Source organism: Oenanthe melanoleuca, chromosome 1A, assembly GCF_029582105.1.
Source record: "Oenanthe melanoleuca isolate GR-GAL-2019-014 chromosome 1A, OMel1.0, whole genome shotgun sequence".
NCBI classification, from domain to species: Eukaryota; Metazoa; Chordata; class Aves; order Passeriformes; family Muscicapidae; genus Oenanthe; species Oenanthe melanoleuca.
This window is the reverse complement of record NC_079334.1, coordinates 64,108,907-64,124,928: the sequence shown is the minus strand read 5'-3', so window position 1 is coordinate 64,124,928 and position 16,022 is coordinate 64,108,907. Positions and strand designations below refer to the sequence as shown.

Genomic DNA, 16,022 nt, shown 5'->3' with positions numbered 1-16,022 from the left:
GACTGAAATGCTTCATTACCACACTGAAGTCATTAGATCTAATTTAGCAGAGCATCCAAGTGAAAGGAAAAGCAACCACAGCATATACTCAAGTCCTTTCTTTTCCCTTTAAATCCTAATTAGTTTAATTTCACTAAATTTTTGCCATACAGGAGTTAGACATGTCTCCTTACCTAGTCTTCTGTGTTTGTCTATGTTAATTCTCCAAATCTTTATGCTGAATTTGTCTCACAAACCCCAAGGAAAGCTGTGACAACTAACATGGACAAGACACCTACAGTTTATACAGCTCAAAGCAGAGATCTTGGAAAATTATGAAACCATAGGAAGGAAAAAAAAGGTCTCAAATATTTTATGTTGATACATACCACTCCACTGTTTTCAGATAACAGAAAACAATGACAGCAAAGCTCTTATGAGGATATCTAATCCATTACACTGAGATGAGCCCCTCCACCAGCAAGGCACTGGCACAGCTGTGTCTCACTTCACTCTGCATCAAGTGGGTTTTGTTTCTGGTACAAATGACCAATTCAAATCTGGCTGTAACTTGAGTCTGGTTTGTTCAGTTAAATGAAAATAAAAATGTATTTTGCACTACAGTCAGATGACACAATGCTGGGTTGCTTTCTTTAAAAAAAAAAAAAAAACAAACAAAAAAAACCAACTCAATATCCTCCAAACATGCGAGAGACAGAAACCACAATCAGACTATTATTTTGCACTTTGATCAATGCGACTTTGCAAATTCCTTATGCCAACAATTCTCTTTTAAACTGGTATTGGGTGAGATTATTAAAACAAAACCAGAAACTATGATCACAGTTTATGTCCCAGCTTTTGCAAATGATAGGCTAAGGTTTAGAAGTGTAATAAACTATAATCAATAATCTTGCTGCTTCTGCAATAATGCAAAAGCACTATATAGATTGTATCCACATTGCTTAGTCTAAAAATAAACATGTACAAATTAAATAGGATACATCATATATAAGTACATGATTCATTTATGAAAAGCAATTATTTGTGCTGAGAATAGCAAAAGTCCAGTTTGGAGCTAATCAAAAAATTAAGAAGAAAGACAAAACAACATAAGCTTAATTATTATTATTTTAACATGTTAAAAATACAGTCACATCAAAATAGGGTACACAGTTATAAAACTGTTGCAGATGAAATAAGAAAATAGTGTGTATATATTTTATATATAAAAATCTACAGTATTTACTAATGCTGATACATATTTCGGAGCCTCATGTTGTTTGCACAAATAAATTGTACAGCTTCGTTATGAATTACAGAACCATCATTAAACACTGAGATTATTACACTTAACCACAATATTATATACATACATTTCTAAGCCACTGTAAGCAATCAGAACTAAAATAAGCCCAAGTCATATTTATCTTCACAATTTTAGTTTAGGATTTCAGTGTAGTGCTTGGCTACAGTTACTTTGCTGCAGTTTGCAATTTTAAAAATATAAAATTGCCCAGTTATTAAAAATTACATCAGACACGTTATATACACAAAAAAAAATGTTTTGAAACATACTAAGTAAATGTTACTTCCATTTGTAAAAATTGTTTTACTTCTGTACCTTAAACTTACAGAGCCAACCTGCAGCAATAATAGGCACTAAAGCTCATTTTTTAAAGGAAAAAAAAAAAGTCCATTTCTATGTTTTCAGTTAACAAACCTTAGAGAAAAAAAGGGAACAGGACAACCTTTCAAACTGGTGTTGACACCAATGTTTAGTACTTCAGTATTAGAGATTCAGCACTCCAAGGACCTCTCCTGGCAAGACCCTCCTCTGCCCCAGCTCCTGGCGAGAGGTCAGCGCGTCCTGCAGCTCACAGGACTCCAACCTACATGTGCCACTTCACCTGCTTTTCATTCCACCCCCAATTCACAGTCAAAGAAAGGAAAACACAAAGGAAAAAAGGCTGCAACACTAATTAGAATTACTTACATCAGCAGGAGCTTAAGGTTCCTGTTAACAACAGTCAGGGTCATTTTAGTGTGAAACACCGCACATTGCAAACCGAGAGCACAGCAGCACACGCCCATCACAGACAGGATGCCGCCAGCAATTTGGGGGAAAGAGGGCAAAACACAACAGAATCCACTCGACAAAGCTTAAGAGAAGGGACACTGCATACTCACATAGCTCAGGGAGAATCAATATTGGAGCAAAGCTCAAACTCCTGCATGCACTTCACAGAGATGTTAACGAGCTGTGCAATTCTCTCATACCTGTGAGATTTGGCCCTGCAGTCTGCTTTAGTCTGACAGCACAGCATGGAAAAAGTGAAGGCTGCAGCACCATTTCTGTATCTGGAATTAGTCTCACTGTGCTCCAGTCTTTTACATACAGAACGACATTCTAAAGGTAGATTTGGGTGAGAAGGTACAAATTCTCCCCTTTCGATGCACTTACAAAACCCCTAAACACTGCCCTGAATTTAAGCACCATTTCTTAGCCAGATTAGAGAGACATTTTTGGCTTTCTGCTTTTGCCTGCCTGCTCCTTCCTGCTGAGGAAAATGACAAACAGTAGTCAAAGGAGAGGAAATTAACTCTCACATATGATTAAATTAATAATCCCAAAGCATCTCTCCTGCCCAGAACAGATACTGGGATGCTGAGGCAGCTGTATAAAAATGACAGAAATTCCCATTCAAAATGAATGGCTTCTCAAATAAATTACAAAGAAAAATTAATATGAAAAAAAGTACTTCACAAGCTTTGCCCAAAGTTAAATGCATTTAAACTCTTTAGCTCTTTTGCATATGAGTTTGTGTACTGTAAGTGCACTCACACAGGCGCACACACACACATCTGTACAGTGCATTAACAATGTCAGTCAAAATAAAACTTTTCAGTGTGTTACAGGTTTTAGGCAGAAGGATTGTAACACAAGTTATTCAAATATGTAAGGAGCAACAACAGCATGAACCACATGATGTATATGAGCTTATTGCTATGTCTATGTGCATTAGATCACTTCCAGTTGCTTCCATGCAAGTCCAAGAACTCCACCAGCTTTCAACCAAAGTCTGAAACATCTCTGAAACAGTGTCATTATTTTTGAACTCACATGAACCATTCACATTTCAGAGAACTGAGGTGGGATACTACTGACACAGTACTGTTCAACTGGTTTTGGTTCTTGCCATTTTACTAAGCATAGCCAGATTCTCAGAGAAGCACAGATTCATGCATAGACAATCCATCAGTTCTGTTCCGATAGTGCTGGGCTTGAGCTGATGGGTTTGGATATTGGTACTGTGGGGAGCCATTCTCTTCAAAGGCTGGGGAAGTCCTGTATCTCACTGGACTATCCACAGAAACAGCAGGAAGACTGCGGTCTTGTAAAGGTGTTGGCTGAAAATGCTGGTATTTCTGGAAATTATCCAAGTGGCTTCTGGTAAGGTCTTGGTTCCAGGGCTGCCTGTAGGGTTCATGTCTGCAGATGTAGGTGGCGTCCGGCCACTTTCTCTCCTCTGGTAAGTAATCTGCTGGAGGGATGATGTACTTGACACCGGGGGAGGACCTCGAATTGCTGGTGTAAGCATCAACAGGAGTGACTTCTGTCTGAGCAGGGGCTGGTGAAAGAGGATTTTGGCGACTGGCAGGATAGGAATTCATTTGCAGTTTATTTGGGGAATAATCTACTGACATAAAAGGAGGGTATGGCCTTCCAGAGGGGCTGGGTCGATTCCCGTGGTAATGCAGAGGTGCAGAACTTGCATTGCCTATATTGGAAACGTGCTTTGGAGAATTCCCATAGTAAGTAGGGGGATTACTATAACCTGGCAGTGGCTGTTTTACATTCAGTCCATGAGGTGGACCATCAGACTGAGACGCGTATTTTGGAGATCTGGGTTGTGAAGTGAAGGTGTAATTATTGGGTATTTTTAATGGAGCTGGTATTTTTTCAATTTGCTTTCTTGGACTATTAGAAAATGCTACATGCCTAGGACTTTCTGGATGAGCTCTCTCAAGCATATCTTCAACAAGATTCTCATTCTCAGTTTCATCCTCTGAAACATTGTCATACTGAGACGCATTAGACCCTCGCTTACCTTCATCAGCATCCAAAACCCTTACTTTTTGCTTTACATTCAAAGGCTGCATTTCTCCAGGACTTGGTGGTGGGCCCAAAACAGAAGGGTTTACTGGCCTCCCTTTCACCTCTGCAGTGAGTTTCATTGTCTTTTCCATTATTTTGATATCAGATGGTTTATTCCACCTAGGTACAAATTCCCTTCTTGTATTGGAAGCAGCATTAGAATTTTGATTAGCAGCTGCATTATTGTATAAACTCGAGTTGTCTTGCTCTGTTGGCTGAGGCTTTTTTCTAGTATCTACCTCATTCTTAGGCAAACTGTTTTGTGTCTCCATTGGTCGAATCTTTTGCTGTTGTAAGGGAGGTTTCTTTTCCACAGAATTAATTCTTTGTCGGTCATTTGGTGAACTTCCTGATTCTTCTTCTGTGGATGGTCTCTCTGTCTTTGCTGCTTGAGTACCAGTACTGTTCTGTCCATTAAGCATTGGAGTGGAGTTAAGCACAGAAGGCAGAGGTCCAGAGGGAATCTGCCCCAATGGTTTCTTTGGAAATTCATCTTCTTTACCTAAAACAAGAACAGGAATAACATAAATTCACCTTTGTGCAGAAACCTTCTTTGATCTGTTCATCACGCAAGCACAAATAGTTAGAAATTAACTGGGCCTTTCTCTGGATCACCGTTCTGCTGAACACCTCAAAGATTCTTCTATACACTGACATCAAACACAGATTTTCTTTAGCCTCTCATCCCAACCAGTTTATTCCTTCCTACAGCGGATGCAATCTCGCCAAGCTTTTATTCTATCATGATGCTGCTGAAAAAACACCCATTTTCCTGGATGACATGTTGGTTACAGTATCTACTCTGTATGGAACCCTCCTCACATTGTTACATTAAACAAATTACCTCGTCCACTTTAAAAATCCTTTCCAGTATCACTCTCCCAATTGATTGTTTTCCATTCATTCATCCTTTAATGTTCACCTCTAGCAGGTCACACCATCAGCTCCTCCCTCACACACATGAAGTTCCCAGATGACATCTTTGAACTCTCACTTCAGTTTTTGGGTGAAGCTCTTCACTGACATCTACACAATTAAGACCTTGTTCCCCCTAAACCCTTTTCTGCCTAGAAACTTCACCCTCAGTATTAAAAACCTCCAGTAAAAGGCTGTACACACATAATTTTTTTTTTTCAGTTCAGCTTTTCATCAATACAGAACAACTGAAGCTGCTGACACCCTGGCTACTTCATGGTTTCAACTGAGTGTTCCATGGAGGAGTTGTGCAGGACACAAAGGCATCATTTACAGAGCAAGAACATGAATGGAAAATTCTCCCAGACTGGAGCTCAACTCACTGCATCAGCCAGTAAATGTCAACTGTGTGGGGACCCAGAGCAACCCACACTGACATACAAAAACAATAAAGAAGTGTTTCAAGGCTGGATGCTGCCCACAGAACAATTCACATCAAATTTTCTATTGCAATCCTTCTCCTTAGCAGTCAACACCCTTCATAATCACAGCCAAAGTATTTTATCATATCTACTTGCATATAACTTATTTAATTGTGTAATCCATTACTTTCCCATTATAAGAAGAAAAGGTCATGCACTTCTCATTAAACGTATTAATCTAGATTTAATTCATTTGATGTTCAGCTTTTAAAAATAAAAAACAAAAGTTTTGAAGTCAGCATTACCAAACAAGTCCTGTTCACTGTGTATCTATTTATAAAGAGAAGCTTTGTTGTAAGGAGGAAAAAAGAAATGGCTACCCTTGCTTAAATGCTATTCAAAATAAATTATATAAAATGGCAGTTGATAAAATAATTTTGTTTAATCCTTGCTTCTTCCTAAGGCAAGGACTGTAGAATCTCTTCCCATCAGATATCAGAGAGTTAGCACCTCACTTTCTAGCTATTTGTAATTTAAATTCTTTTTGTTTGTCTATAAAGGTTCACAGGAGTGAATACACACAAATGCCTCTCCCTGACAAGTGCTGTAGTTATCAGTGAGCTATGTTCATTTATACAGGCATGAGCAGGAGCTCAATCTTTGATGAGTGGTTCATGATACAGATACACTGAGGAAAGCCAGCAGCCAAGGTCACTGCTATTCGTTATAACAGCACAACAAACTACCAGCAAGGATCAGTTGCTTTATAAACAAAAAGAAAACTCGAGAGTTTAGCCAGCCAGGCCGTTGCAGAAGGACAGCAGAGAAGAACACTATGGTGCTGTCACAACAAGGTAACTGAATAAATGAACTTAATAGAAACAGCCTAGATTTGCCAAACAATTAAACTATCATTTTCTTGATTTTTCTTCATAAGGGCCAAAGGTCATATGGAAACCTACCCTTTGCTTCAGAAATAACTTCAGAATCCTCACTTTACACACATGATGGGGCAAGGCCTCAGCACTACGCTCCAGTGAGTGGCTCTTGGAATTACAAGTCTGATGTTTGGTCTCTTTCCATACAGGCCCTCACTATTCCCAAATAAAATCTGGAACAGGGCTCCCAGACCTGTACTCCCCAGCAAGGGAGTGTTCTACCACTGGAAGAACAGATGAGGGGACAAAGGAAGGAGTTGCACAGATGCTGGAAAAGAGCTGATTTAACAGCTCTGCAATACACTGACAGCTGCACCAGCCTCTCCAAAATTGCCCTTTAGTTTAGGAGTTCACATTCTGAACTTGCTTCTGTTTGGCAAGAGGCATTTGTATCTTAATTCCATCTACATCCTCAAATACACCGTTAGGCAAAGCTGAAGATCTTGTCTCCTGAATAAAAGTAAATTTTGCACATAATAAATATTCCTGATACTTAAACCATAGATTGCAGTGCTTTCAGTCTTACTAATCTTGAATGGGAAAACAGCATGAAGCCTGCATTAAGAAACAATACTTTGGTATGTACAAAATACATACCAAAAACTTGCCATCTAAATCATACTGAATTGATCTTTATGGGCTGCTAATCCATTGATAGCCTCCAGGAGATCCAAAGTAGTTATGGAATAGCACAGAATATATGGAATAAGAAAATGACTCTGCAACATAGCTAAATTATTTAATTTCTGTCCTTGTATGGAAGACATGTTTTAGAAAGAGGGTTGTTTACTTTCTTCCATACTTGAAGTTAAAATATTCTAGTAATATATATATAAAAAAATCTGAAGACCAGTTCCTCTGGTAGCTGCAATGCTTCCTTGATTTGCCCAGGTCATCAAAAGCATAAACTGATTTATTTTCTCCCAGCTTTTACTCTAAAAAACAGAGCAACAGGAGGTCCTTTAAATATACTTGGTTGCAAAGTAAAGATGAAGTTTGTGCGAGTTTTTGGGTTTTAATTTCACACACTTAAGGTTTCCTAATTACCATTAAGCTCTAATAAACCCAAGTGAGAATACTGCAGACATTTTTATTGAATTCTATTGAGGCTGCTTTGTGTCACCTTTTCTTCTCATTCAGGGTAAAGGAACACCCTACAACCAGGCATATGTGGGCTGCATGGTCTAGATGATGTGTCCTGTAACATGAATCACAGCTGTAAAATGACTGTCAGAAAAATCTCTCCAAGTCTGTAGTGAAATTGTTAGAACTCCAAATTAATTCACATCCTGAGTAACAAGGAAAGTGTTGCAAGACAATGTGGAAGAAAACCTCTGCATTTTAACAGCATGATACCATATTTATAGGTTGGTAACACCAGAGCTTAGTGCTGTCAGACAAAACAAAACAGAGAACAATAAGAACATGTGGAAGAAAGCTCAGTGGGGAAAAGAAGAAATAAAGGTTGAACCTCAGCCACAGGACTTCCACAAAACTTGGTTTGACTTGACCTTGGACATAAATAAGTGGCACTGACTGCTCAGTCAGCCATGTCTGCTTGTGGAACTAAGCAAGGCCACATAGCTGGAGGTACCAACTCAGGAATCAAGGCTACCAGAACAGGCCTTGCTCTGGTTCAAAGGTGCTCCAGCACTGATCACCTCCCGCCATAAAAAGCACTGGGAGGAAAGGAATTGTGTAAGGATCCATGATGTTGCAGCAAAAAGACATCTTGCAAACCAATCACCTTCTAAAGGAAATTTTTTGAAACTGCAAAATGACTACTTAATTCTAATTGACGTGTGCAGATCATATATAAATGCCCATACACACACATGCAGAGTTGCCACTTCCAGTGGAACAAGAACTTAAAAAAAAACCCCAACAAATAAAAACTCCTGAAGTTCCAAAAAAGTTCACATAATAAATAAATAAACAAGTAGAGGATAACCAAATTACCAGCATGCACATGACAACAATGGGACACTCTTCATATGCACAAAGAGCATGCCAACTGTGTTTGGGAATGCTTTAACCAGTCCACTACCAGCAATAACAGCAAGAAACCCATGATGCTGCATGCTTTCAGCAAGAAAGAAAGAAAAAGGGTAATAAAAGCAAAAAGCTGAGGAAAAGAAATCATAATGCAAAAGCAAACAAAAGAAACCAAGTCACAACAAACATCTCTAGCTGAAGAGGTACACAAACAACTCACCAGACAAGCACATGCAAAAGCGCCAATTACTTCAAGCCCCATTTCTTTTATCTATCATTTTTCCACTCCAAACCTGCCTAAAGCCTCACACACAGCTCTCTACCATCTCCTTTACTACTTCAACTGCACTCATTGTTCAAACTCCTCAGATTTGAGCATGAAGAAATTTTATTTGGATGTTTTAAAGGAAATTCAGTTGAGTATCTTTTTGTGCTGTTGATCCAGGATCTGAGTTAATTCACTGTCTGGACATATCTGTCTGACTGAGAAATGGAGAAACTGTGGAATTCTACAAGAAGTACTGTTGGGACAGCTTTTCTATACAATTTGTGATATTTACAGACAAGAATTGAAAGCATTTTGAAACTAGAAGTTAAGACAAGGCTTCCAGTTCAGCTGTGATTGTTTTGACCTGTACAATCATAGAAATGTCCCTTTGTCCTCTGAAACAATCTGGACAATGAGATGTTTTCCCAAGTTGCCAGTATTCCTGTGAGATATGGATATCTTTTTCATCCTTCTCTCCTTCCTTCCTTCAACAGAGAAGGTTTCTAGACAGTTTAGTTACTGGCTTTTCCCAAAAACAAGCACTATAATAGCTTGTATCAGAGTTTACAGAGCAGGAGCTATAGATTTTTCATTTTTCCTTTAAAAGAAAGGTAGTGATTTAGTTGGCTTCTATGCAGTATAGCATAAAATAGGCAAACAACAAAGGAAATAGGGTGAAAAATGGGTGAGGAAGGACAGCAGTGGAAGTAGAGGGAGACAATTTAAGCAAAACAAGAACAATCAGGTGCTTGTTTGTTGTTGGCAAACATGTTCCCTGACACAAAAAGAAGCAAAGCAAATACGAGCAGATCTGACTGTTCCCCCACAAAAAAATACAAGCCATATGAAATAAAGTTTGCCACTTGACTTCCTCCTGCTCAAACAAGCCTTGGCCACCACCCAGTGGAAGCTGATCTCCATTGCAAGACTTTTACAGATAATTGCTTCAGGAGGCACTAACAGCCTCGTGCATAGAGTAGCAGACATATAATTGGAGTAAAGTGCTTTAAGTGCTCTCTCTGGTGAATAACAGTCTAGTCCTTAATTTTAGCACCAGAATACATGCACTTTGACTGTTCTAACACAATTTTCAAGGATGGTAATGGTCATAAAAACAACTCTTAAAATGACATCTTGAAATTTTGTGTTTATTTTCGATCAGTGACATCCCATCTTGTTCAGTTTACAAGTCCAAGAGAATTTTAAAGAAATTTAAGTGCCTGCACTAGAAGCTCAAGCTGCTGTCTGAAAGTAAACCTCTGCTCCTCCTTCCTTTATATGCCATCATTGGCAAAGGAGTTGCTAAATGAAATACTGCTGGACAACTTCAAGGGAGAACTGAAAGCACTGTTTGCCTCTCTTGCAGCTGTGTCACTTTTATAGGACTTTGACAGTAAACATCTACATTCAGATAAACAATAGAAATCTTAGCAGATTTGGTTATTAGCCAGAAGATACAGGTGACCAGCTGCACATCTGTATGGTTGCAAAAAAGAAATTTCTAAATTTAACCACTGCTTTACATTCCTAATTCCACATTTCTTCCAGAAAATATGTTTCCTTGAAAAATCAGTTTTAAACAGCAATATGAACAATGACCAACCCAACTATCTGGATCATGTGTTTCAAGATCATGCAAGTTTTAAACAACACAGATCTTTAAATGATGCAAAGCCAAAGTCTAAAACTGCTGAGGATATATACTAATTATATTAGCATAACTCCACATATTATTTTAGTTCATAGTATTGCAAAGTACTAAGTTGCATCACACAAGAAACAAGGCAGAAAAATTTAGTTGATTAAAGCACGAAGTGCATTGTCTGAAATAGCTACTTGTGTATTCTTGAAGTACAAGAGAAAAATCCAAAGTTCCTCTGAAACAAAACACAACCAAAAAAAGACACCATCAGAAACAGGAAAGTCAAGCTGATTTCCATATTTCTATTGCTTTGGCTGTCAAAAGGCTCATTAACAGGAGAGAACAGACACTATTTAATGGATTACTGAGGTAATATACATTTCTGCACTATAACATGACTGTGTAAAATAGATCATTGAATAAAAGATATTAACAATAAATTTAATAACATATAACTTCAAAGATAAATATAAAATAAAAATTTTAAAATTTATGGCAAATGCAAGACTCAAACTTTGCTAGCTTTCCCTGAATACAGAAAAGATTGGGAAAACTAGAACTGCAGTTCAAACCTGGAGTTAATGACATATGTAGATTCCAAATTTGCCAATACTGCTTTCAAATTAAGGTACAAGACCTTTTTCTTTGATTTAAGGCCTTCAGCTGCTGCAAAGTCTATTAAACTTTCAGTCATAAATATCCAGCCCAGGACCCCCCTGCCCACCCTTTTCAGGACCCTTACATTAAAACACAGGTGAGAAACTGTGTCAAGAACAGACCTGAGGGTCTTCAGGCCTTGGAAGGTGGGCCTGGCTATCTTGTTCACAAAACACTGGATTAATAAACTGTTTTCAGCAAAATATTTTTAATATGGAACTTTCACTGGTAAGCACTTCTGTTTATTAAAGTCAGACACTATAAAAATCTATCCATATATAAATATTGTTTATTAAGCATTGCATTATTCATGTAGTCCTACAGGAAAAAATTACAGCAAAGCTAGAAATTCTATCCATATCTTGTGAGCATTTACAGAATTTAGCTGCTGTTTTAAATAACAGAATTTGCATCTAGGAATTTTGGAAATCAATGGTGTATACCAAGAAAATTCTTCTCATTATAGTCTTAACATCACCCTTGAATTAAGGAAGAGATTATTGAATTTACATTGAATCTGGCTCCAGGAGAACATGTAAAGTCTCACAGATTTAGGTGAGAGTGCTCTTCAAGAACCAGTCGTGGTGTGGACATCCTTCACCACACTCCAGCCAATCCAGAAAATCCCAAATGCCTTTTCCTCTTTTTGAGGTTGTGTCAGAGAGGTACCTTCAAGGTTCTCTGTACAGCTGTCACAGCCTCCCTTCCCCAAGGTCTCAAAAACCACAGCTCCCAGTAAGAGGTGTGCCTATCACACAGGCCCCTGTCTCCAGAGCCATGGGAATAGAGGGATGCCCACCCTGCGTTGTAGGAACAGCACTACAGCTGCAAACCACCCTCTGGAGGGTAAGCATGGACTACCCCACACTGGGCAGCACTCAACCAGAAATCAGCACAGAAAGGAAGAAAAATCCATGGCCTTCTTTATGCAAAACAGCCCTGGTATTGGCAAAAAACAGTGCCAATCACTGACATCCAAAATTAGCAAGATCCCCTTAACACCCATGCCTCCTGGCTGGACATTTTAACATTGACAGTGAGAAAATGTTAAACAAGTCCCTTCCTTCTCTGCTCTGAAGGGAACAAGGAGCTCCTTAATTCAGTGAGAGAAGCCATGGAGGAAGTGAGCCAGAGAAAGCTACATCAGACATAAATAGACATCCACTTTAAAGTAACACAAAAGTTATTACCTCTTTTAATATCCTACTGCAGCTTACCCTACTAGGGCAGGAAAATCTATACAGCCTAACAAAGGATGCCAGATGGAAAATTCCACTGAGCTTAATTAGCTCACTGCTATTCCTGGATGACTGATACTGATGCAACTGCAAGATGAAGATTTTTTTTTTCTTTTTCCTAACATGCATTTTTACTTTAGTTCTTTAAGGTGTAATTTTTGCTCAGCGTAGAAAAAAAAAAAGTACAAGATAGGAAGCAGTGCTTTGATTTCAGCAGAGAAAACTAAAATAAATATTATTTTCTCAGGCTACAGTGAATGAGCAGGCTGGTATTTTTTGTGGCTGTATCACATACAATAGTTTCATATGTTTTAGATGAAATTTGAAGATAAAGAGTGAAATTCAAGGTAGTAAAGAGAGTAGGGCCAGACAGACATTTGCATGGGGGTTGCATGGCCAGTTTTTGGCAGGCTGTGGGAGGGACCCCAACCTGGAGAAAGGGAAGAGTGTAAGGAGTCCTCACCTCAGGAGAAAGAAGCAGCAGAAGCAATGTATGATGAACTGAACACAACCCTAATTCCCTGTGCTGCTAGGAAGGAGGAGGTAGGAAAAAAAAGAGAGTGAAGTTGAACCCACTAAGGAAGGAAGAGTGGGGGAAGGCTTTTACTAAGGTTTTATTTCTCACTGTCCTCCTCTGATTTAATTGATAATAAATTCAGTTAATTTCCTCAAGTCAAATCTGCTCTGCCCATGATGGCAATTGCTGCATGATCTCTCCCTCTCCTTATCCAGAAGTCTTTTTTTTGTTTTCTCTCCTCTGCTCAGCTGAGGAGGGCACCTGGTATCCTACCAGAATCAACCTGCCACAACACATGAGCAAAGCTGAATGTCTAGAGAATATTCAGAAAGAACAAGAATAAGAATACTGTTTGAAGACATTGATTAATAAAACCAAAATTAGAAAATTTTAAAAAATAAAACCAAAGGCTTAATAAATTCATATGAAGAACAAATGAAGCACCCTCACTCTCAAACAGAGATAAGAGCAGACAAATCAGCTAGATTCCCAAGGATTAGGATGAAGACATTTTATTTTTAGTCTGTGAAAGGTTAAATAATGTTCCCTTCTACCCCTAACAAAAACATACCACACAGAAATGCTTGCCCAGGTTAATCTGAAAGGAAAAAGCTCCAGCATCAAATTCCAGCACCAAAATACACTTCACTTTGGCTTTGCTCTTCCTGTTTTAAAATTAAACCTTCTCATTCATGTTCAGGGGAAAAATCCCAACATACAAAAGACATTTTGTTACTGATTTTTCTTTAGCAACCAAAATTAAGAACTAATGTGGCCCAAAACACTTAGCATGCTGTCAGCTTCTGTCATCAGAAGTTACACCTAAATGTGCACAGTGTGAAACCAAACAACTGCATCCCACTGCCAGAGTGTCTCAGGAAGAAGACACAGTCACCATTCCTTGCTCTTGGTATCCACAAGAAGAGTCAGTGAGTCTCACATTTTCTGTCACAAGGGGGGGTGACTCTTATTTCACCTAAATACTCCTTGAGTTTTCTATGAAAATCCAGAGTATTCTTAAACTTTCACTTGAAGGCATCTTATGTTCTACCAAAATAAAGGCCCTAAAACAAGTAAGTTAAGGAACAGACTTTCTGCCTTTTGCATCAAGAAAATTTCCAGTAAACTCCTGTATTTTCCACAGAAAATCTCAATATTACTTACATGCATGTGATTTTCTAGGCTGGAAGATACACTACCTCCATCAAGTTGCTAACTACAAAAATGTTTTCCAATTGTGTTTACCACAATTTCAAGTGGAACTTTTCACTAATGAAATTTACTTTACCACATCCATTAAAAAACCTATGTGTGTACAAACAACTGAAGTTGTTGGGGTAACCCCTTGATGGTTCAAACATTACCATGGAGTACTCTGTATTTAGGACTGAGCAGACAGGACTCCTATGATCTATCTCCTTGTTACATGCTGGTGTGGAAACTGATGCTAAAGGACACAGCTGCTCATATCTGTCCCCCACTGCACAAGATGCCTGAGGCAGCACCTGGCTGAAGTGTAGGGACAAAGAGCAACTTCTCCTGAAGAGAAAGTCAAGATTGAAACTCAGCTTGGAGAAAAAGGATGGAGAGATGGTAGAATGGGAATGCTGTGGTGAGAAAGGGGAAGCAACAGACGAACAGACAAGAGCAGAAAGTAGACTTAGACCTACTGTGAGTGGAAGAAATTCTGCTGGACAGATTGTACAGAACTTCAGGAACAGGGCAAAATATAGGAATAGGGAGCAAGAGAAATGGGAACTCTGAGAAGAACCAAAATAAGAAACAAATATACAGAAAGTGTTTGTATTCCATAGGATCAGATCTCAAGAACCAGGTAAAACAGGTATTTACTTGGAGTAATAATAACAGTATTGGCACAGCCCAATACTGCATGCAATAAATAATGTCAACAGAAACAGAAAAATTTGGTTCATTAATGAAAGAACAAATTATCACAACAATGCTACACACAGGCAACCTTTATTCTGACACTTCTTAACTTCTGAAAACTAACCATAGCAACTTAATAAAGTTACTTCTGGTAACTTTAAATTCTGCCATGTTTGTAATTTTTTAAAAAGCATTTTCTCACATACTTTTTTACAATTAGCAAGGAAAAAGTAAAAGCTAATTACAAGAAAAATTCCAATTAAAAACTATGGAGACAGGGATAGAAAAGATAATAGAATCTTAAGAGAAAGAAGAGATCTGATACATTTCATAAGTAAGGTCACATGAAACCATCTCTTATCTGCAACCAAAAAGCACAAAGGCTAAAAAGAAATAATGAAAACTATTTCATTAAATACCCAGCAAGTCTGTCACTTGTGAAAAATTAAAAATCTGGATTTGACAAACAGAAGCATCTATTTGACCTGAAGTTTGGTCCATCTAATCAATCTACAAAACAGTCTGGATTCTCAGACAATGTAGTTTTTCAGACACTTTGAAACCTTGATATTTGATCCTCTATCTGAAAGGTTTTATAAATTAAAGTCAATAAAGTTACCAGAACATGGTATTTTTCACAGTGCTTTGCCATTACCTTATAAACAGTGAACAAAACACCAAATGAAGAAAGGAAAAGTGGTGATTTTGCACTGTGAAATATTTTTGGATAAAAACTCCCCAAATCTATGCAGTGATGAAGGAGAAAATATTTGCACAGTTTTCAACAGCATTAATTAACATTTTAAAAATTACCAATGTGTGAATAACTCCAAATATCTAACTCTGCATATGTGCAAGTTTCTTACCAGCTACTGGTAAATCCAGCTTTGCTCGTTTCAATTCTGATATAGAATTTTGGAGCTGCTCTATTACAAAGTCATCTTCATAGAAGAAATCCTTGGCTAAAGTCTCCTGCAGAAATTCTACAAGCTCTTCCATTTGTAATTTCATCAGATGCTCTATATAAGGAGAAAATATCACATTATACATTAAGATACCTTGATAATGAACACTCAAAAATGTACTTTAGTCATGAGGTGCTTTTGTTTTCAATGTAGAATGAAAAACTTGTTAATTAGGCAGATAACAGATTTCTAAAACCAGAGGTCTAAAAATACATTAAAAATTCACTTGCAAGTCACCATGGAAATCCTTTCTACACATTATTCTTTACTTACGACAGTGTTTTACAAATAGAGTCATCTTCAGAAAACTAACTACAAGCCACCCTCCTTCAGCCTTCTCATATCCAACAGCTTCAGGTTTTTATTTGTCAGCCTGCATCCTCAACTTACAACCACTGCTGTGGATCTGTACAACATGTATCATATCTCTTATTAGG

The 16,022-nt window shown here is 38.1% G+C and overlaps 1 protein-coding gene across 5 annotated transcripts in view; it reads right to left on the bottom strand.

Annotated features, from left to right (window-relative positions):
* Nucleotides 1-1,092: 1,092 nt before the first annotated feature.
* USP6NL (USP6 N-terminal like) overlaps nt 1,093-16,022 on the bottom strand; it is a 110,067-nt gene continuing 95,137 nt past the window's right edge. For all 5 annotated transcript variants that reach the window (XM_056513121.1, XM_056513113.1, XM_056513131.1 and 2 more), the window contains 2 exons: nt 15,487-15,639; nt 1,093-4,640 (listed from right to left, as the gene is read on the bottom strand). In XM_056513121.1, coding sequence (XP_056369096.1) covers nt 3,205-4,640; nt 15,487-15,639 — 1,589 coding nt within the window. In that variant the 3' untranslated portion in view covers nt 1,093-3,204. The remainder of the gene's footprint in view (nt 4,641-15,486; nt 15,640-16,022) is intronic.